We start from the raw sequence: 22,361 nt of genomic DNA, 5'->3' as shown, positions 1-22,361 counted from the left end.
CGGAGCTGCCCACAGGGGAACTGCAGAGGTGGCACTGGCAGGGAGTGAGGATGTTCATCAGGGGTCAGGGGGGGACTGAAGCCTCTGGGTCAGCCCAAAGTGCTCCCCATCTGCTGCAGGGTGAATAGCAGCCCACAGGAGAGGCTGGAAGAGACCTGCCTGCACCCCAGAGCCTGGCCAGAGGGGTTCTTGCAGCACTGCCTTAGAGGTGTGAGCAGCACAGGGTTCACGTTGCCAGTGTCAGCTCTGAGGATCTTTTAGCCGTGGGGACAGGGTAGATGACAGAAAACTGCTCCATAGAGAGGGCCCTGGGGCAAGAGGTTTCCATGTGCTCGGATGCTTGTGTCGTCGGGAATGGTTCTTGTTGTGGGTTTTTCTCTCTTCCACCACCATCTTTCTCAGTGGTGTCCTGCAGGTTTTCCTGGTCTCTCTCCTATTCACACGTGGTGTCTTATTTTGCCTTGGGCTGTAGCTAAAACTCAGGATGGTGTGGCCTTAGAGATCCAGCCCCTGAAGAGCCAGGAAGGGGTGGAAAATGAGGAAAAGGAGAAGAAGAAGGTGAAGGTGCCCAAGAAGGAGAAGTCTGTGCTGCAAGGGAAGCTCACACGTCTGGCAGTCCAGATTGGGAAGGCTGGTGAGTGTCAGTGGCCCAGCCCGAGCTGTCACCCCAGGGTTCCTGTGGGAAGTGGCACGAGGAGAAGGGGCTGTTCCTCTGCTTGTGTCCCCTCACCTGCCTCTTCTTCCCCCAGGACTGATCATGTCAGCCATCACAGTAATCATCTTGGTGCTGTACTTTGTGATTGACACGTTTGGGGTGCAGGGACGGCCCTGGCTGGCAGAGTGCACCCCCATTTACATCCAGTACTTCGTCAAGTTCTTCATCATTGGTGTCACCGTGTTGGTGGTGGCTGTGCCTGAAGGGCTCCCCCTGGCAGTCACCATCTCCCTGGCTTACTCTGTGAAGGTGAGACCTCGAGGCAGCAGGGTCAGTAGGGGCGTGTTGAGGGCGCTCAGGCTTTTGGCTCTGACCTCCCTGGTCGTGGTACCTTGTTGCAGAAAATGATGAAGGACAACAACCTGGTGAGACACTTGGATGCGTGTGAGACCATGGGCAACGCCACTGCCATCTGCTCGGACAAGACGGGCACGCTCACCATGAACCGTATGACTGTGGTGCAGGCCTACGTGGGGGACACCCACTACCGCCAGATCCCCGACCCTGAAGCCATCCTGCCCAAGATCCTGGACCTCATAGTCAATGGTGTCGCCATCAACTCTGCCTACACCTCCAAGATCCTGGTAAGCTGGAGAGCCACAACATTGTGTCCTCAGCCTTCCCGGTAGCTCCTGTCCTGCCGTACCCAGGTTTGACGTCGCTTTTCCTTCCCTTTTTCCCCCCTCCAGCCACCCGAGAAGGAAGGGGGGCTACCCCGGCAAGTGGGCAACAAGACCGAGTGCGCCTTGCTGGGTTTCGTGCTGGACCTGAAGCAGGATTACCAGGCTGTGAGGAACGAGGTGCCAGAGGAGAAGCTCTACAAGGTCTACACCTTCAACTCGGTGCGCAAATCCATGAGCACGGTGCTGAGGAACGGCAACGGCGGCTTCCGCATGTACAGCAAGGGAGCCTCCGAGATCATCCTGCGCAAGTAACTGTCCCCCCCTCCCTGTCCCCTGGGCTTTTTTTTGGGTCTCGCTGCACCACAGAGCTGTTCTGGGGGGGGGTCTGCAGGGTGCCCAGGCACTGCAGAGCGGGGAGGTGCTGCTGGGCCAGGTGTTTAACTTCGTTTAAGGTGGCTTTTGGTAACGCTGTGGGAGGGAGGATGCTCTCATTTTGTGGCTGGGGAGCCTGGGACAGGGGGAGCAGGCTGCTGAGCTGGCAGCAGGTGTCACCACCAGTCTCCCTCACCCTCCATCCTGGTCCTTTGTTAGGTGCACCAGGATCCTGGACAAGAACGGAGACCCCCGGTTGTTCAAGGTGAAGGACCGGGATGAGATGGTGAAGAAGGTGATAGAGCCCATGGCCTGCCATGGGCTGAGGACCATCTGCCTGGCCTTCCGTGACTTCCCTGCTGATCCTGAGCCAGACTGGGACAGCGAGAATGAGATCCTGTCTGACCTGACCTGCATTGCTGTGGTCGGGATAGAGGATCCTGTGAGGCCAGAGGTACAGAATCCAGCTCTGCCCTGGCTGTCCCCCCACCCAGCCCTGTTACTGGGTCAGGAGCCACTTTCCCTGCTGCTCAGGACCATGAGCCCCTTTATGGAAGCACGAATACCTCCTCTGCATCCATGCCTGTTGCTCCCTCACAGCTTGCTGCCCTTCTCTGCCTCCAGTGCAGGGAGGGCAGCTGGGCTAATGCAATAAGCCTTCCCATACCTGCCCCTTGATTACATTTTGGAGCTTGCCCCTGCACTCCTGCCTTGCTTGCATCTTTCCTGATTAAATGTTCAAGTATCTGGGTCTGGGAATTGCATTACAGATGCCCCATCTGCACCAGCTCTGGAGGCCGTTGATTCAATTTGCTAATTTCTCACTAATATCCTCTTCCCCCACCGCTCCCTAATAGATAAACCCATGAGCACAGCAACGTGCTGCTGGTCCTGAGCAGGGGAGGGGGGCAGATGACATGCCCCCCTTGGCGATAGCTCCCCAGGCCTTGCTGTGCTGCAGAGGAGGCAGTGATGTGCCCTTCCCCTTGGGGCAGGAAGATCTTCCACTGTCTGTGCTGGTGGAGCTGCTCCAGACATGTGAGCCTGGCAGGAGGCTGGGGTGAGGGCAGGAGCAGCCGGCAGGGAGCAGGGACAGGCATCCTCTCTGGTCCCCCTGGTGGCTTCCCCTGGAGCCCAGGGACAAACGGTTCTGGGAGGGAAGGAGTTCTCAGTTCAGCATCTTGTCCTCAGTGTGAGCGCCCAGCTGAGGGCGGATGCAGGTTCTTGATCCCTTTGCAGATCCTTTTTGGGGAGGGTGACAGAGGAGCCACCTGGTTACACAGTGTCAAATCTGAGCATCCTGCCCACCTCAACTCCCCCCCCCAACTCTGTCCTTGTCCCCCAGGTGCCAGATGCCATCCTAAAGTGCCAGCGTGCAGGCATCACTGTCCGCATGGTGACAGGGGACAACATCAACACCGCCCGTGCCATTGCCACCAAGTGTGGCATCCTGCTGCCTGGGGAGGACTTCTTGTGCCTGGAGGGGAAGGAGTTCAACCGGCTCATCCGCAACGAGAAGGGAGAGGTGGGAGAGCAGCCCTGGGTCCTCTCTGCAGTGGGTGTGGGTGGCACCTCTGACAGCCCCAGCAGAGCCAGGCACTGAATTCCACTGGGTTTTCCTCTTTTCCTTGGATAAACATGCCTGGTGTCTCTGCCAGCCAGGACCCTCAGCTAGCACGGGGATGTCTGGGTGCTTGGAGGCCGAGGCACTGTCCCAGTTGGGGTTTGCTCTCTGGTGGGACAAAAGGTTTCTGGGGGGTTTCTTGTGCCTTTCTCACATGTGTCTCATTCTGCAGGTGGAACAGGAGCAACTGGATAAGATCTGGCCCAAGCTGAGAGTGCTGGCCCGCTCCTCCCCCACAGATAAGCACACCCTTGTGAAAGGTGAGTGTCTGCCAACTCCCCTGTCTGCTCCCTCCTTCCAAAGTGTCTCATTCTGCTCAGCCCAGGTGCTTTTGCAGCTCCAAACTGCTTGTCCCTGTTTCAGGAATTATTGACAGCACTGTTGGTGACCAGAGGCAAGTGGTGGCTGTGACTGGAGACGGGACCAACGATGGCCCAGCCTTGAAGAAAGCAGACGTTGGGTTTGCCATGGTATGGATGGCTGGTGGGTTTTTTCTGGGGTTGGCCTTTGCTCTCCAGGGTAAGAAACTAAATGTCACACTTGGCTCGTCTCAACACTTCACTTATCTCTGCACTGGTGAAGCTCTCCTCCAAATCTCCAGGAGGGCTTAAAAAGGGAAAATAACCCCCACACCTTCTTTGGAGGTTTGGTTTAATTCTCATGAGCTTCACAGGACTGTTAGAAAGATCAATTAAAGAGGAGCAATCCTCTGGTAACCTGGTTTCTCTGTCCCTGGAGGAACTGACTCAGCTGAAGGTGAGGAGGTGCCTGCAGAGCACCAAGAGCAGGGTCCTGCCTGGCCCCTGTTGCTGAACTGGGGGGTCCAGGAGAGCTGTAACTCAGTGTGACTTGGTTTATCCCTGCAGTTCTTCAGCCAGGCCCTGAGTGTGGTGCTGGCTCTCACTTGGGGAGTTTATTTATGGTGAAGAACTCTTTTATCTCCTGGTTTGCTGCTTTTCTGCCTGAAAGAAGCAAGAAAATAAACCTGTCAGTTTTAATGGGTTTCCTGTGAATTGTTTAAGTTTAGGTAGGTGAGCAGGAGCCAGTGGCTGAGTGGAGCTTTATGAGCTTTGAGCAAATGAGAAATTTATTTGCAGCTTTTATGCAGGTGTTAAACATCCAAGTGCAGTTCAGGAGCCTTTAGGACAAACAGCAGAAGGTGGTCTGTCCTCTCTTGGGGGTTTACAGTGGGGCTCTCTGCCCCCACGTGCAGGATCAGAGCCAGGCCAGGGATGGGGTTTTGGGAGCTCAGGGCTGTGCTGCCCTGGGGTCTCCAGGGAGCAGGGATCAAACGGCACCCGCGATACCTCCAGCTGGTCTGTCCAGCTGCCTCCGAAGCTCTTGCCCTCTTAACGGAGGGCTTAAAAAGGGAAAATAACCCCCACACCTTCTTTGGAGGTTTGGTTTAATTCTCATGAGCTTCACAGGACTGTTAGAAAGATCAATTAAAGAGGAGCAATCCTCTGGTAACCTGGTTTCTCTGTCCCTGGAGGAACTGACTCAGCTGAAGGTGAGGAGGTGCCTGCAGAGCACCAAGAGCAGGGTCCTGCCTGGCCCCTGTTGCTGAACTGGGGGGTCCAGGAGAGCTGTAACTCAGTGTGACTTGGTTTATCCCTGCAGTTCTTCAGCCAGGCCCTGAGTGTGGTGCTGGCTCTCACTTGGGGAGTTTATTTATGGTGAAGAACTCTTTTATCTCCTGGTTTGCTGCTTTTCTGCCTGAAAGAAGCAAGAAAATAAACCTGTCAGTTTTAATGGGTTTCCTGTGAATTGTTTAAGTTTAGGTAGGTGAGCAGGAGCCAGTGGCTGAGTGGAGCTTTATGAGCTTTGAGCAAATGAGAAATTTATTTGCAGCTTTTATGCAGGTGTTAAACATCCAAGTGCAGTTCAGGAGCCTTTAGGACAAACAGCAGAAGGTGGTCTGTCCTCTCTTGGGGGTTTACAGTGGGGCTCTCTGCCCCCACGTGCAGGATCAGAGCCAGGCCAGGGATGGGGTTTTGGGAGCTCAGGGCTGTGCTGCCCTGGGGTCTCCAGGGAGCAGGGATCAAACGGCACCCGCGATACCTCCAGCTGGTCTGTCCAGCTGCCTCCGAAGCTCTTGCCCTCTAACAGCCCCTGTCAGAAGCAGGTCTTGCAAATCTCAACAGAGCTTCCCCGGGACAAAGCAGCAGGGAAGCCGCGGGGTTGGGTGCGGAGCGAGCGCCTCGTTGTGCCGGCGGCGAGAAACGCAGCGAGCGCAGCTCCTGCACAGCAGCCCCTGTCCCTGGGATGCTGCAGGTGGCCCTGCCCACCGCGGGGCTGCATCCCCCTCGGCCGGGGCAGGAGGCACCAGGAAGGCACCGGGACCTTGGGCTGCCAAGCCCTGGCTCTCACCTGGGGGTCCCGACCCTCGCTTGCAGCAGAGACGCCCGGCCAGGGATGCCAGTGTTACCTGGTATAAGGGAGAAGCTGCATTTCTGAGCTGTTTTCCAGCTTGTTCTTGGAGCAGAGTGACAGGCTGAAGGGCTGCACTGCCCCACAGCCCTGCTCTGGGGCCCAGCTGGGGTCTGTCCTTCAAGGCTTTTGTGCTTCGGAGCCTCTGCAGTCCCAGGAGCGCCGGCACAGCCAGGACAGGACTCGCTGGCACACACAGGGTTGGCTCTGGCTCTGGTGGATTTTTCTCTTGGGACCATTTCTGGGAAGAAGCAGAGTTGGGCAGATGGTGAGCATGGGACTTGCTCCCTGCCTCCCCCCATCGCTGTCTCCCTGCTCCTCAAGGGCATCGCTGGCACGGACGTGGCGAAGGAGGCGTCGGACATTATCCTGACGGACGATAACTTCACCAGCATCGTCAAGGCAGTGATGTGGGGCCGGAACGTTTATGACAGCATCTCCAAGTTCTTGCAGTTCCAGCTGACTGTCAATGTTGTGGCCGTCATCGTGGCCTTCACGGGCGCCTGCATCACGCAGGTAGGGGGGTGCTGGGCTGGGCAGGAGGAGGGCAGGGGGAAAGGAGCAAAATGAGGGGTGCAGGGAGGGTGTTTTCCATGGTGTGATGTGTTCTACCCCCCCCGCCCCTCTCTCTCTCTGTGCAGGACTCTCCCCTCAAGGCTGTCCAGATGCTGTGGGTGAACCTGATCATGGACACTTTTGCCTCCTTGGCCTTGGCCACGGAGCCCCCATCTGAGTCCCTGCTGCTGCGCAAGCCCTACGGCCGCAACAAGCCGCTCATCTCTCGCACCATGATGAAGAACATCCTGGGCCACGCCGTGTACCAGCTCACTATCATCTTCACCTTGCTTTTTGCAGGTGAGCTTTGAGGCCCCCAGAAGCAGCAGGGGCAAAAGGAAAGGGGCAGAGGCCCAGCCCTGCCTTTCCCTCACCAGTGCTGAGGACACTTGTTCTCTGCTGTCACTCGGTGCCCTCACGTTGGCTGGGGCAGAGCTTGTTCTGTAATGGCTGGGGAGCAGAGGGATGTTAAGGGTCAGGATTTAAATTGAGGGTGTGGGTCTGCTTAGACCCCCCTGGGTGCAGAGTCACCTTTAGCCAGGACAGCAGGTTTTCAACACTTTCAGGGAAAGAAATGTTTGGTGGGGGGTAGCATGGGGACTGCAGCTGGGTCAGGGGATCTTCAGCAAGGATTCTAGCTCCACCAGTACAGAGCAGAAGGAAGGAACAGGATCTCATCTTCTCTTCCCTGCCCTTCCCCATCCCCTCCCCAAACACCCTTTGTGTGCTTAGGGGAGAAGTTTTTTGACATCGACAGCGGGCGGAACGCCCCCCTGCACTCCCCACCCACCGAGCACTACACCATCGTCTTCAACACCTTCGTCATGATGCAGCTGTTCAACGAGATCAACGCCCGCAAAATCCACGGCGAGAGGAACGTCTTCGAGTCCATCTACCGCAACCCCATCTTCTGCACCGTGGTGCTGGGGACGTTTGCAGCTCAGGTGAGGCTGCAGGAACAGTGTGGGCAGAAGATCGTGGGGCTCAGAGGGGACCGGGCCACAGGAAGAGCCTGTGTCTGCTGCAGTCACTGCCCACAGCTCCCTTCAGTCCCGTTATTCTTCTCCAGCAGCTTCTTGGTGACACAAAACCTGAATGTTGGGGGCTGGAGTGTGTTGGGAGGTGCCAGGGCCAGCACACCCAGCGTGCCCCTAGTGTTCTGGAAAGTTACTAGCCTAGATGTGAAGCCCTTGATCCCAGGGAAAGATGTGTGGCTCTAGGAGACCTTTTCATCCTGTGGCCGTGCTGTGCAGCCCTTAGAGCTCCCCAGCGTGTGACTCGTTCTCTTCTGTGCTGCAGATCATCATTGTGGAGTTTGGTGGGAAGCCGTTCAGCTGCTCTGGACTCACCCTGAGCCAGTGGTTCTGGTGTATTTTCATTGGAGTGGGAGAGCTCCTCTGGGGCCAGGTAAGAGCCAGTCTGAGGAGCACACCAAGGCATTGCATTTCCCTGCCCACTGCCCTTGTTCTCCCCAGTATGAATTCAAGGCAGCTTTGGAAGGGGGTGATGGTCCATCCCAGCATCACACTAAAAATAAGGAGAAGAGCTTCCCTAGTCTGCTTGTTCCCACCCTGCTTGCAGGGGAGCAGATCCGTGTCTTGGCTGCATCCTGGCACCTCGCTGAGTCGATGGCTGCAGGGATGTTCCCCCTTGGCCAGAGCTGCTGGTGGGCTCCCTGCTGCCACAGCCTGCAGGCTAAGAAGCTGCTCTCTCCCTGCCTCTCCCCAGCTGATCTGCACTGTCCCAACCAGCCAGCTGAAGTTCCTGAAGGAAGCTGGGCATGGCATCAGCAAGGAGGAGATCCCAGAGGAGGAGCTTCCTGAAGACGTGGACGAGATTGACCACGCTGAAATGGAGCTGCGGCGCGGGCAGATCCTGTGGTTCAGGGGTCTCAACAGGATACAGACACAGGTACTGGGGGCAGGGGGTACAGAGGGGGGCTTCCTTCTCTCTCTCTCTCTCTCTTTCTTTCTCTTTCATTCTCTCCAGGGGCTCTGTCTGGAAGGAGACAACGACTGATGCTCAGAGGATGCCATCGCCTCTTGGGCCAGACTTCTCCCACCACCTGTGCCTTTGGGGGGCTGCCCTGGTTGGGGACCCAGGGCAGCCTGGCTGTTGGGAACAGCCCAGGGTGGGGGGGATGCTCCAGTCTGGTTTCATGCCTGAGGCCAGGCTGGTCTGCAGGAGGTGGGACCAGCTGCCAATGGGCACCTTGCCCAGCAGGGCCAAGGGGGCTTTGGAAGCTGTGGGGAGGCCAGGGAGCTCCTGGGCTGGTACTGAGCTGTGCCAGGGGGTCTGGTGAAGTTGCTCTTGGTCACTGCTGGGACCTGGCTCCTAGTGGGGAACGTGCCCAGGGGCATCTGCCTGTGCAAGACCCTCTCTGGTCTTGCTCCTCTGCTGTTCTTTGTCGTTCCCCACAGCCCTTTGGCCAAGGGCTCTTGTCTCCCCTCCCTGCCAGCTCCCTGGGCTCCTTGCCTGGAGCTCTTGGCCCCACAGCACACAAGGGGGGGAGAATCTCTTTGTTCCTACAGGTTTTACATCAGCTCTCTTCCCCTGACTCAATTTTTTTTCCCTGAAGGGGTGTTTATTTCCCCTGGGCTGCTGGCTGGGCAGGGCAGGGAGAGCTCCCTACAGCGAGGTCACTGCCCCTCATCTTTCCTCAAGGCTTGGGCAGAGCTGCCCCTTGGAGGAAAGCTATAGGTCCTCAGTGTCTTCTGGCATTCAGGGCTGCTGTGTTCCTCCTCCTCTGACCCTCCAGCAAATGGAGATAAACAAAAAGGCCCAGACACAGGGGCTGGAGGGAGCACAGCAGCTTTCTTGTGCTGTGCTAACTTTGCTTCTCCTCTGTGAGATGTTGCCTTGATGGTTTCAAGGTGAGGTTCAGCCTTGATTCCCTGAGGGGTGTTCAGGCTCTTTGGAGGGCCCAGGGCAGCACTGGTGGCAGGTGCTGTGGGGGCTGAGCTGCCAGCTCAGTCTGGTTTATTCACATCAAAGATGTGCTGGGAGCACTGGGCTGTTTTGGAAATGGTCCAGATGTGGTGCAGACCTGGTAGGTATGACCAGCTGCAGCACCAGCAGTCTCTGAGAGCCCACAGTCTCTGAGATATCATCCCTGGTGGACCTGGGCTGAAACAGGCTCTTGCAACATGAAAAATGCTCCTGAATGTTGACACATCCTGGAGCCTCTTTAGTGGCTCCTGTACTGGCTGTGGTGCCCTGCATGTCAAGCAGAGCAGCCAGCAGGTCCAACCTAAGCATCTGGAGAGGTTCTGTCCCGAGTCAGTGTGTCTGAAGTGAGAGTACAGGGCTCTTCCCCATGGGCCAGCCTGGTGTGCTGGGATAAAGAGGGTCCCTCCATGGAGGGAGATCAAACTGCAGTGTGTAAATACCTCCAGGGTGAGCTAGAGCTGCATGTGGGTCTGGAGGAGGTGTTCCTTCCTGAGGAGCTGTGCAGCCAAGGTGGGCAGTGCAGGGCTGGGTGCTCTGCTGCTGGGCTGGCTGGCACAGGGCTGGGGACAGCCCAGCTGCCAAGTGCCTGGGAGGCCACGGTGGCACCCGGCTGCTGCCTCCAGCCACACAGCAGCTGCAGCCACCACCAAGGCTGGTGCTTCCTTGCTGCACCCCTGCCCCAAGCAGCTCCACTTCTGAGTCCTGTGCTGAGCCATGATCCAGGAAGAGAGGCTGAAGCATCTTCCAGCGTGGGCAGCTGCCCTGGGAGCTGTGGGCACGTGGTGTGTCCCAGGATCCAGCCCACCAGCTGCACATCCCGTGGGGCTGAGGGACCAGAAACCCTTTCCCAGTGCCGTTATATGGACCATTGGCTGCCAGCTCACACCTCTGCCCACCCCCTCTGTTCCTCTGCTCCTTCTGCAGATTGTTGGGATAACCCAAGGTGTTTCCTCTGTCTCTCCCTCCCACCACAGTTGCTTTCTTGGTGGTGGGATAAACCCTGTCCCTCTCATGCCTGCGAGAGCAGGGGCTGCACCTCTCCTCTGCTCCCAGAAACACCAGCAAACCCAGTGGGTTTTACAGAAGTGTGGGGTGGGAGGGGGGGTTCTCTCCTCCCTCCTCCTCACCTCTCCATCCTCCTTCTTCCTTCCTGTCCCTGTGTGTCTGCCCAACCTCCCTGCTCCCCTCCATCCCTGACCCCTCTCCCTGTCTCTGGCTGGGGCGACACTATCTCACTCTCTGGTTCTTTGCAGATGGACGTAGTTTACACATTCCAGACCGGAGCCTCCTCTTTGCAGGGAGCCCTCAGGAGACAGCCTTCCATCGTGAGCCAGCACCACGATGTAAAAAATGTTTCTAGCCCAACCCATGTAGCTCTTTCCTCCGTCAATTCCACTCCCACCACTTCTGCTGTTGCTGCTGCTGCTGCATCTCCTCCTGCGGGCAGTGAGTGATAGTCTATTACAATGCATGACTTCTAATAACCACAGAGAGCACCTGCACCAACCTAACCCAGCCTGTTCTCTCTCCCTCTAAACCTCGACTCACACACTCATTTCTCAAACGAAGGATGGGGCGGGAGAGAATTTTAAAAAAGCAGTTTTTATGCTGTTGCATCTTGAACGAGGTTACGATACTTTCTGGTCCTTCCCCGCTCCCATTCCTTGTTGCTTCTTCCATTTTTACCTCTTTTCCTCCTTTGCAGGACTGATGTATGAGTCCACCCCCCTGAGGGGGGCAAAAATTGGCAATTCTTGTTCAAAGAACCGTGTGTTCATGAGCAGCTAAAGGCCTTGCTGTGAGAAGGACACGTTGCTCCCTGCAGCTGCCTTTTCCTTCCCGTGTGGCTCTGCCCAGCCCCAGGATGCCCCAGGAGGGCAGGGGTGGGCAGAGGCGTTTGCTTTCCTGCAGCTGACAATCTGTTTGGAGCAGAGAAGCTCCTCAGACCTTCCCACAGCAGTTCCTGTGCCGACCAGGGTCGGCTGAGCTGCGGTACCAGGGCTGCCTGTGTGCTCTCTGCCCCTGGGAGAAGGGCTGTTTGCCTTGGTTGGCAGCCTGGCTGGTGTTTGAGAGCAGCCATGGCCCAGCTGGCCCCTGGTGTCACACAGGAGCTGCTCAGAGCTGCTCATCTGCAGCTCGACCTGCTGTTTTGGAGCTGGCTTGTAAGCAAGCAGCCTCCTCTGTCCCACCTGAGAACCTGCATGTTGTGTGAGACAGAGCTGAGCAACCCACGCACCGAGCGTGCCCTTTGCTGCCCAGGAGCTCTGCAGGGACAGCACAGGGCTTGCTGGTCCCCTGTCACAGCCAGAACATTGTCACCCTACTGCAGTGGCTCATCAGTACCCTGCTCCCTCTGCACACCCTGGTTCTCAGTGTGTGCAGACACGGGACCCTCTGCATGCAAACGGAGATGGAAAACGTGGCCCTGCTGAAGGGGCAAGGCTGGACCCTGGATCTAGCTGTGGGTTTCTGGTGCAAAGAAAAGTGCAGTGGGAGCTGCACACGTGGGCTCATGAGCACGTGAGTGTGACTTCTCTCTGCAGGGCTGTGCCAGGCTGTCAGTAGGTAGTGTATCTTTCCCAGATAACTGGCTCTTTTATTGCACAGTCATTGCCCGTGTTTGCCTCGTATTAAAGAAATACCCTTGGTGACTTTTTGACTGGCTCTCAGTCTCCACTGGTTATGCCCTGTGGGAGAGAAGAGAGAATTTCTGATTGTTCTGTTTGCTCTCTGTTTAGCCACCACTGATGCTTGGATTTTATTTTGTTTAACCCCAAAGTTTCTGAAGCAGTGCAGCTACCTCCTGCTCCTGACTGCATCTGTGCACCACTGAGCCTTCCTCATCGGAGGAAAACCTGCTTAGAGGGGTCTCAGGGCAGTGGGCTTGGGTGGAAAAGACCAAAATGCAGGGTTTTTTGCAGTCTGTGGATTAATGTTCTCCCGGATTTGCAGCAAGGAAATAGATAACTTGGATAGTTTGTGCTCTTCCAGGCAGCAAACGACTTTACCAGGAGCTAACTCAGGTTGCTAAGTCCTGCCTCCTTTTTCTGCCTAGACTTTTCTCTATTTCCTTCTGCTGCTTCCCTTCCCTCCCTCTCAAAGTTCCACTTCCCTCCATATGGATTAATGGTGTCCCTCTCTCTTCACTTCTCTGGGATGAGTTTTCCAGGGCTGGACCTCGGCAGCTGTGTCCTTGTCAGGGAGATGGAGGAGGGAGAGGTCTCAGGAATGACCCTCAGGAGATGGTTTGCAGAGCTGAGCTGGTTGACTTTGGGGGTTTTGCCCTGCTTTGAGAGAGCTGGTTGATGATGGGAGAGATGATCAGTCTTGGTAGAAAGTGGCCTGTTTGGTAGTGTCCCCTTGTCCTGTGCATTCACACTAAACACTTGAATTTATCCAGGATCTTACAGTGGTCATTAGTGCAGCAAGGACAGCTCTGAATTTCTGTTCCCAGCTACATAAACCTGTGGTTGCTGCAGACCAGCTGGTACCCCAGCACCATGTGGGGGTACCTGGCCCACACTCATCTCCTCACCAGGCTCTGTCACCCAGCTGGCCTCTTGTGTGTGGGTCTGTGTGTGTGCACAACAGCTGGTTGGTTTGTTTCTAGCTGGGATGTGTGGAACCTGTGCCAGGGGGGTGCCATGTTGCTGTCCCATGTGGTGCAGCATCTTTCTGAGCCAGATGGAGAGCAGACTCAGAGAGACATCCCTCGTGAGAGGGAAACCCTGGAGCATCTCACAGGTAAAATTTCCAGGGTTCCAGGTACAAGATTCTTCTTGGAGTAACTTGTCTGGTTTTGTGAGTGCTGTTTGTGCTGAGACCAAAGATTCTTTGGAAGCTCTTGCTGGCTGTGCTGGTTGGTGACTTCCCTCCTAGCTCCCCTGTGTACCAGACCAAGGTGGACAGTTTAACGTGGCTCGTTTCACCAGGAAGAGAGGTGGCATCTGTTCACCCACCAGATCTGCAGCCTGTTCTCAAGAGAAGTGGCAGGACACACATAGCTTTATTTGCCTCATCAGGTTCATACCTGAGCCATTCTCCCTCCAGCAGCTCTGCTCCCTCTCTGCTCCCCGGGCTGATGGCTGAGTGATGAGGAGGCTCTCCAGGTATAGCCCAAGGATGCTGAAGTGGAGCATCCCTCCTGTGGGATCTGTGGATCCTTCTCTCTTTTGTTCCCCAGCTTCAGTCCACAGGGACACCACAAGAGCAGGCAGGGGACATGGGAGGGGACTGGGAGCAGGTGGAGGTAGCTCATGAGTATCAGTGCTGCTTCCACAGGGCAGGAGACAGAGCAGGACGACTGGCTGTGCTGTGGGAAGGTGTTCCCAACATCTCTGCTGCACCCAGTGTTGTTGAACAGTCTTGTGGTGGTTTGGGGCAGCTCCTTCTGAGAGGAGGAGCTGAGCAGATGTCCTGGTCCCAGGTGAACTCTGCATAGCAGGGCAGAGCTTCCATAAAGCACACAAGAGTTTGTGCAAGACACTTGGTTCTTGCTGACAACTTTTGTCAGTAGCTTTGTCCTCTATAAAGGGAGGAGATGCCCAGTTCCCAGGTGACTGTGAAGGTGCCATGAGCCAGGAGGGTGTTGGTGTGACCTGCTGTGGCAGGATGGAGGGAACTCTGGAGACGGGCAACATGCTGGCTCTGGCCTGAGAGAGTCAGTGGGGGCAACATTGGTGTAAGACACAGCAGAGCCACCCGAGGGATGCTCTGGAAGGCATGGTTTGGTGGGTAGCTCTCAGCTTTGCAACACAAGGCGAAGCTGTGTGTGATTTCACCAGGTCCTCCAAAGCTTGGGGAGACCTTCAGCTGCTGGTTTGTTGGCTCTGCTTCAAAAGTCCACATATTGCATCACTCTCTTTCAGTTTATGCCATCTGACATCTTTTGGAGTGATGGTAGCCCTGAATCACCTGCGAGAGCTGGAGAGCTCTGCTGCACCCGAGCTGCACATGTTGGTTGTGTCACACATGCCAACATCTGCCCTAGGGTGGAGGGGTTTGTTGCAGCTCCATGGGGGCTGCCACCTCCTCCCCCTTCCTTTGCTGGACCTGATGCTTGTCACCCATTCAACTGGACAATGTGACTCAGCTCCAAGGGGAAGGGGAGAGCTGGAAAGGTTCAAGGCTGGATTTCCAGAGGAACTGGAGGGAGCAGTGAATTCACTGCCAGCCACAACCCAGGCTTGTTTCCAGACCTCTCCTTTCCAGTGCAACAGAGGTAGAAGAGCCATACCCTGGTTGTCCAAACCAGGCTCTGGATCTCCTGCTGGTAACACGTTCAGCCTGGCTTTGCAGTGCTGTTCCCAGGGATGATGTGTGGCCAGGCTTTCTAGCAAAGTTTGGGATTGTTTTTTGTGCAGAACATCCAAAAGAATGAGCTGCCTTTGGAAACTGCTGGGTCTTCTTCAGCATGTTGTAGGGAAGGAGCCAGGGCTCCAGCCCAGGATCCAGGTGGCAGCCATGTGGGGAAACTGGCACAGATTTGGCTTCCTTCTTGCATGTTGAGCTGGGTCCAGTTTTGCTGGTCATGGCATCCACTTGGAGCTGCTGCTTCACATGGGCTTGAAAATTTGTGACACCTCTTTAAAGCCCATTCCTTTCCATGGGTCTAAAAATGAAATAGAGCAAACACACACATCACTCCCACAGTAGAGTTTTTTTGCTTTGAAGTGAACCCACTGTTTGTCTAACCCACCTCTTTTTGGAGTCATAGTTCCACCTTTTTTGTCCTCGTCCACACGCACAGATTCGCGTGCACACCCATAACGACAACTAATACATTTTGGCTTCCATCCATTTGAAGTGATCTGGTTGCCCTTGGGTTTGTTTGGTTGGGGGTTTGGTTTGGGGTTTTTTTTTGAATTATTTTTTTTTTTGTATGTGTCTTTTCTTGCAGCTTCTGAAGTCGCCCCATAGTCGGTTGATTCCCCATCACACACCTAGTGCCTGAGTCTGATCCATGTTGGCCCTTCCTAGTTCACCATAGATCTCTCATTTTGACTTAGCTGTCTGTTCAGTGGTGGTGACTTGTTGTTTGTGGTTGTGCTTTTGTTTTGTTGTTGTTGTTTCATTGTGTCTTTGTTGTTCATTTTGACTTTCTCCTGGGAGCTCTGGCCTCTCACAGCAGTTCCTAACCCCTCTTGTTTCTCTCCCACTCCCCTGGCCCCCCGGCAGATCAAAGTGGTGAATGCCTTCCGTAGCTCCTTGTACGAAGGCCTCGAGAAACCCGAATCCAGAAGCTCCATCCATAACTTCATGACTCACCCAGAGTTCATCCTGGAGGAAGATGAGCCTCGAACACCATTCCTTGACGGCGCTGAAGACGACCCCGAGACTGACGGACTCAAGCAGCGAGGTGGGGGCAGCCTGGGTGGATCCTCCTCCCTCAACAGAAATAACAATGCAGTGGACAGCGAGCAAGCTGAGCTCACCCTCCCAGAGCCTCAGAGCCCCTTACACAGCTTGGAGACATCGGTTTGACCTTCAACTTTGAACCCCCTTCTCCTCCTCCTCCTTCTCCACCACCTTCGTCCCTCGCCCTGGGTGATGTTGGCACCAGGAACTGGTCACACACACTGCGGTCACTTCGTGTCCAACTGCTCATACCTGTATCATTTTGGTGGTTTGGTTCTGGGGTTTGGTGTTTGTTTGGTTTGGTTTTTTTGAGGGTTGTTATTTTGTTGGGGGTTTTTTTGTTGTTTTTTTTTAAAGTATTTTGATTTTCTACCGTGATTTAGCAGTGGGAACCAGAGTACCAGGCTGAGGGGTGTTGGGGAAGAGAGGCTCAAGCCAAAATCATGCATCTCCATCCCTCATTTGCAGTGGTACTCACCCAAGTGAAGCAGCCAGGTTATTCCCTCTCCAAGAGTTGGGCTCCATGTGTCTGTTGGGGGTTTTCACTTTGAAAAAATGCATGTTCAGAGAAAAGTTCAGGTTGTTGTAGTCCTACATGCTCAGCCTGAGGGCTGGGGTGCACTTGTGACCTTGGTTTTTTTTCTTCCCACTGGTGGTTTTTAAGGTTTTCTTCTCATTTGGGGGGGGGGTTTGTTCTTTGCTTGTGGGATTTGCCCCCAGTGTCTTCACAGTGGGAGGGGGCTGGGCTGGCATTTGAGTGCAACAATTGAGAAAATAAAACAAAAACCCAGCCAGGGGGAAGGTGTTTACTCACAGATTGATAGATACAGGGATGTACACCAGTCTTCCACCTTGAAAAATGGTACCTAGCCTTTTACAGCTCCTCCTCTGTGTGTGCACACGTTTCTCTCTCTGTTTCCAAAGCAGTAATTGGTAGAGAAAGAATGAAGGTGACTTGGCTGGGACCTTGCTGGATGTAAAAGGTTCTGATTTTTCTACAGAGCAAGGTGGGGGTGAACTGGCAGTGGAAGGATGGTGAAGAAAAACCCCATGGTTGTGAGAAACTGGGCTCCTTCCTGGGGAGCCTTTAAGAGATGGATGTCTTCTGCTCTTGAACAGCTGTGAAACTTTTGGAGAGGACATTGCAAAGGTTTAATGGTTCCTGCCATCAGGAGCAGAGGGACTTTTGCCCCTTCTGGCTTGTTAAATAATCCTTCAGCCTTGGAGGAAGCCCAGAGGATGCTCCAGCAGTGCCCACCAGCTCTGCACACCACTGCCAAAATGCTAGCAGGCTGGATGGAGAACAAGCATTGGGTTATTGGCAGTACAGTGGATCAACTCCTAGATCATGGAAGGGAGGAATCATGTTGTCTCTTTAGCTGGTGGAAGGAGAGGCTCCATGGCCCTTGATTTCTGTGGCACTTCTGTAGCAGGTTTGCCAGTGGAGGCACTTCCTCACAGAGGTGGCAGGTTGGTTGGTTGCAGGTCTTCCAGAGAACGTGCTGCATGGAGGCTTTGCCTCACTTTTTTTGAAGGTCATCTCTTCACCCTGCATGTCCTGCCTCACCTCTTGTAGCCATCTGGGGAGAATCCTGGTTTCTTGGAGCAGAGGCCTCAGGTGTCCTGGGTGAGTCACCTCTGAACTGACCCTCTTGTGAGGGACAAGAGCAGGAGGCAGGAGTTTGCTTTGCTTGGGCTTAGTTTCTTCCCCGTGGGCTCTTGCTGGTGCAGCCCAGGCAGGCAGGGCTGGAGGAAGCTCTGCTGCCTTCTCCTCAACGTCCTGTTTGGTCGAAAGCAGAGAGAACCTGCTGGTAACTGGCTGTACACCATCATCTTGGCCCAGCCTCCATCCCTGGAAGCTGAGAGGTTGCAGTGAGAGGGCGGATTGGCTGGTTTCTTCTTTCCTTTCCTTCCCTTCCCTTTAAGAACGCACAGACACTCCGGTGCCTTCTCCCAGCACTGCCTGCCACCCCGGGGCCCAGGCCTTTTTTGGTTCCTTGCCAAGAATTGAAGTGTTCCTTAACCTAAACACCACATACCAAGTGTCTTGGTTTCCTTTCCAGCCCAGCATCGCCTCATCCTTTCCTCGGGGTGGGGTCACCCCATCCCTACCCCAGGTAGCTGAGGAAAGGTCCTTCTCCCCGGGGGTGGCAGCTGGGCTTTGTACACTGCCAACAGCCAGAAGAAATTGCCACCACTGCCTGTTTGAATTGCAAATTTCAGTGTCAAGCCCCTTTGCCCAGTGCAGACAAGACCCATCACTGCCCCTCCCCCTTCTTCCCACCAGCTTGAAGGGCAAGAGAAAGACTTGGGAGCTGGAGCAGGAGGTGGTTCCTTGGGTTGCACAGGCAAGACAAACAGGATGGCTGTGGGGTTGGGTTCTGTACCTAGGGGTGACATTGCTTAAAAGATCACTTTTTTTTCTATGTTAAATACTTGCAAAAAAAAAAAAAACAAAAAAGAAAAAAAGAGAAAAAAAGAAAAAAAAAAGATGTGTTGTTACAAGCTCACAGGAATATTTATTAAATACTTTTTTTTTTGGGGGGGGGAGGGAACGCACAGCAATTTCTTTTCCTTTTGATGTTTTTTTAATACCTCAGGCCTGTTTTAAAAAACAAACACACAAGAGACTTAAACCAATGAAACCTTCACACACACACACCCACCAAAAAAAAGAAAAAAGCCAACTTTGGGGGCTCTCCAAGTCCCTCCCAGAAATCTGTGACTGGCAGGTTGCCACAAGGGTCAGGTCATCCTGGAGTTGATGTATTTTTGTTGTTCTAGTTTCCATCTTAGGAGGGGGAGAGAGAATTCTATATAAATATTATGCAAAAAGAAAAGAAATCTAGTTTTCTTTAGCTCAGAAACTGATATTTTTACGTCAGCCATAGGTATTTTGTTTAAAGAAAAAAAAAAAACAACAAAGCAACCAGAATGGAAGAAATCACGAGTCTGCCACAAGATGTGACAAGAGGTGACAGTTAATTAGTTAATTAGTGTATCAGTGATCAGATGCCAGTCAGCTTCCTTTTCTCTGAGCAGCCATCTTTATACTAGACATTAGTTGGATGACACAAATGTGGTTTGTTTTTATATATATATATAAATGATGTCAGTATGTCTGGTTGCTTGAAGTATAAGCATTTCTTGTGCATACATCTTTCCTGTAAAGTATTTTATGATTATTTTTATTTCCTATTTAGTTTCAGTGATATCCTGGCAGCAGGTGACGACTGGGTTAAGTTATTGAGGACATTAACAAAAGAGTTTGGGGGGGGATTGGTGCTCTGTGCTGGAAGGCACAGTCGGCGGCACGAACTTCTGGGGACTCTGCAACAAGCCTTGGAAGAGGGGGAGAGATTTCCTTTTTATTCTTGGTTTATTTTGCTTGAACTGCCATAAGTGTGCACGGGGTGGGGGACAGTGCCATGCCAGCCAGGAAGAGAGGTGGTGCCCTGTGCTAACGTGTTAACTTGCCTTGGAATGCTTTGTTATTAAAACACTCTGAACGTCGTGGTTTTTTTGCATCCGGTTCTTGATGCCAACAGGGGCCCTGGTGGGGGTTTCCTGTGGAATAAATGGGATTGGTACCAAAGACATTACACCCCGTCCTCTGTGCATTGCTGAGCAGGCATTTTATTTTATTTTTTTAGGCATCTTGCATTCTGTGATAAGGTTTCCGTTGATTTTCTACTGCATTTTCAAAGGTTTTGTGCAATAAGCTTTGAGGAAAAAATGGAAACGATCTCAAGGAAGAAAGGAAAAAAAAACAACAACCAACAACTGAGTCCCATTTTAGCATGGGCAGCCCTTGGCCTTCCCCAGCCAGGAGCAGATGTCCTCTAGTGCTCAGCCCCTCCAGAAATGCTTCTCGGGGTGACACGACGTTGGGGTGAAGGGAAAAGCCCCATCCCAGCAGCAGGAGGGCATCTCCACGATGCCATCACCAACTCCTCTTGCCCTCCACGACTGCAGGGCCCAAGGACCTCAAAGAAGAAGAGTTCCCTGCAGGTTTTTGTACCTCCTGGGTGAAGGACACGTCTATCTGCCATCACTCCTCACTGCTGGGGCCAAGCTCCTCCAAGTTCCTCAACCCCTGGAGCAGGTACCCCATAAAAACACCCTCCTGCACCCCCAGCTCCTCTTGGGGGGCACGGTGAGGTGGAGGTTCTGCTCTCCTGGGGCTGTGGGGCAAGGCCAGCATGTCCTGTGGCACCTGGCTCTTCTTCTCCAGCATCTCTCTGCCAAGGCTTCCCCCTGCCACTGAGACTGGCTGATCTCTGGCTGTCCTGCCTCTGATATCCTCCTGCTCAACCAAACAAACCAAAACAATTTTCATTCAGCAAAGCCCATGGCTAAAACTGCCTTGAGTTTATTTCTTCCCCTTCAGTAAATAAATATATATATATACAGTATTAAACCAACATTTGTGTGTGTATATATATTTATCCAATGCTCTCACAACAAGACTTTCTTTTGAAGAGGGCACGCAGATCTTGAGTTCTTCTTTTTTTTTTCCAGTAACTAAGTATAATAAGCACTGGTATTTTTGTATAAAAACAGAAAAAAAAATATAAAACAAAAGACCGAATATTATGTGGTATGCATGACATTTAAAAAAAACCTGACAAAACCCAAACAAAAAAAAATAATAATGGTGGTTTCAAAGCAATATGTACCCTGGTGTGTTTGCCATATCCTAGAGTCCAGCTTAAAGTGCACCTGATCTGTATTGCATTTTGATATTAATCTCTATGTACAATGTTTTGCATGTAATTTATATGGTTCTTGGGAGAAAAAATAAGAAAAAATTGAATGAATTGTCAGTTGGCTTCTTCTAAGAAAACAGATTCCAAGCAGGGATAATACTCAAAGTGGAAGCAGATGAGTGGTTGAGGGGTGGGAAAGGGGGTACATAGCCAAAAAAATGAGGCGTGCTGGGGGTGGGGGAGAAGGGTAATGGTTTTGGATCAATAAAGCTTTGGCTGTTGAGCAGAAACAATGAGCAAGTGCATCCGGAGAATAAAATGTGCCCACATGTAACTGTGACTTCCTCAAGTGTGTCCACCAGCTTGTGAGATCAATCCCACAGCCTTCCCTGAGTGTTGGATGAACAGCTGGGCTTCCCATGGGAGCAAGGGGGGGCTTGCAGGGTGGAAAGAGGGGATGGGGGTCAAAAGCAACCCCACTCTTGCCAAAGTTCCCCTTAGCGTGGGTTGTCTCTCTGTGTAAGCCTCAGCACTGAGAGGCAGGGGCTGGTTGCAACCAGCACTTTATCTCAAGCTTCTTCCACCTCCAAGAAGAATTCCAGGCCAAAACTGGCTGTCAAATGCCACCCAAACCAGTAGCCCTGGGCTACCTGTCAAACTGCCCTGGAGCAAAGATCCCCCTTGTCCCCTTCCCCTGATGTGTGATCTCTATCTCACTGGGGACTGGCTTCAAGCCATGTCCTGCCTCTGTACTGAGAGCATTTTGCCTCCATTTAGGTACTTTGCCCAGACAAGAACAACAGCAAATAAAAGCAACTGGCCTCTGAAATCCTCTCATCCCCGGGCAGGTTGAGGGCACTGACTCATCCCTGGCTTTGGTGGGGAAGCTGCTGCTTCTCTGTCTTTAATAAACTCCAGGGCCAAGCTGTGATAAGATGGAGCTGGGTGAGGTGGTTGGTGAGGAAGTTCAATTTAAAACCTCTCAGCTGAGTCTCTGACCCTTGGGGTTAATGCCAGGAGATACAAACAGGGTGTAAAAGCTTTACTGGGCAGCATCACACTCTTCCCTGCTTTCTTGGGAAGGTGTCTGTGTCAATGGTGTCCTTCAGCTCTTCAATTAAACAGAACAGCCACAACTGCTAGGTTTATTTTTAAACCTAGTCCAGGCTGGATGTGAAGAAAGAAAAAAATCACAGGACTTTTAGTCATTTAATGGGGAAAAATGGGCTGTGGCTGTGCCAGGGCTGCCCCAGGCACCCTGTTCCAGAGGATAGACGCTGCTGCTGCAGGTCCAGCTGGGTGAAAGGACCCTGGCACACTGGGAGGGAGAGGGAAAAAGGCAGAGGGAGGCACATTTAGTCCTATAATGTGCCCTAAAACCTTCATAAACCCATGGTGCCCTGATGGAGGAACGGCAGCTTTCCTTGCAGGCCCCAGCCAGGCCTCAGGTGTCCCAAACCCCCCCAACAAGTGCCTGCCACCCCGGGAAACCAAGTTCAAAACATAAAGGAGCTTCCAGCTTGGAAAGTGTGACCCGGGGGCAGCGAGAGGGAGAGCCCAGGGGCCAAGGGCTGGTGCCACAGCGGGCAGGGACACACCTGGGCGGGCAGGTGAGCGCGGGGTGGAGGGGAACAGGAACTCTTGGGTAGTCACAGGGTACTCGTTAGGACATTCAATAGCAATATAGCCTAGTAAAAATGTACTGAAATGATGAGTTTGCTATCCTAAGGGTTACTTTTAAAACAATGTGCTTTGTGAAACTCACCAGTCGATGATGCCAAGCGGCCTGCAGGGTGTGATGGCATCAGGTCTTCTGAGAACCTGTGGTGCCTACAGACACACTCGTGTTGGTTCTGACCCAACTGGGCAATCGACCAGCGGGAGCCTGGAGACAGAACCAGGAGGAGAGACAGGACCAGGAGAGAGACAGGACCAGGAGAGAGACAGGACCAGGAGAGAGACAGGACCAGGAGAGAGACAGGACCAGGAGAGAGACAGGACCAGGAGAGAGACAGGACCAGGAGAGA

At 53.4% G+C, this 22,361-nt stretch overlaps 1 protein-coding gene across 2 annotated transcripts in view; it reads left to right on the top strand.

Annotated features, from left to right (window-relative positions):
• ATP2B4 (ATPase, Ca++ transporting, plasma membrane 4) overlaps window positions 1–15,751 on the top strand; it is a 27,808-nt gene extending 12,057 nt beyond the window's left edge. Inside the window, exons 7-20 of one of the 2 annotated variants that reach the window (XM_010008305.1) lie at window positions 473–634; window positions 750–964; window positions 1,057–1,299; window positions 1,405–1,646; window positions 1,930–2,164; window positions 3,056–3,235; window positions 3,507–3,594; window positions 3,698–3,804; window positions 6,089–6,280; window positions 6,406–6,619; window positions 7,052–7,263; window positions 7,619–7,726; window positions 8,048–8,230; window positions 15,446–15,751. In XM_010008305.1, the coding sequence (XP_010006607.1) occupies window positions 473–634; window positions 750–964; window positions 1,057–1,299; window positions 1,405–1,646; window positions 1,930–2,164; window positions 3,056–3,235; window positions 3,507–3,594; window positions 3,698–3,804; window positions 6,089–6,280; window positions 6,406–6,619; window positions 7,052–7,263; window positions 7,619–7,726; window positions 8,048–8,230; window positions 15,446–15,751 (2,687 nt within the window). Of the gene's footprint in view, window positions 1–472; window positions 635–749; window positions 965–1,056; window positions 1,300–1,404; window positions 1,647–1,929; window positions 2,165–3,055; window positions 3,236–3,506; window positions 3,595–3,697; window positions 3,805–6,088; window positions 6,281–6,405; window positions 6,620–7,051; window positions 7,264–7,618; window positions 7,727–8,047; window positions 8,231–10,521; window positions 10,723–15,445 lie in introns of those variants that run through there. The other variant, XM_010008306.1, reaches the window with a different exon arrangement.
• The last annotated feature ends 6,610 nt before the right edge of the window (window positions 15,752–22,361 follow it).

This window comes from Chaetura pelagica, unplaced genomic scaffold, assembly GCF_000747805.2.
Source record: "Chaetura pelagica isolate M959 unplaced genomic scaffold, ChaPel_1.0 scaffold152, whole genome shotgun sequence".
In the NCBI taxonomy this organism is placed as follows: Eukaryota; Metazoa; Chordata; class Aves; order Apodiformes; family Apodidae; genus Chaetura; species Chaetura pelagica.
This window is presented reverse-complemented; position numbering and strand designations above follow the sequence as displayed.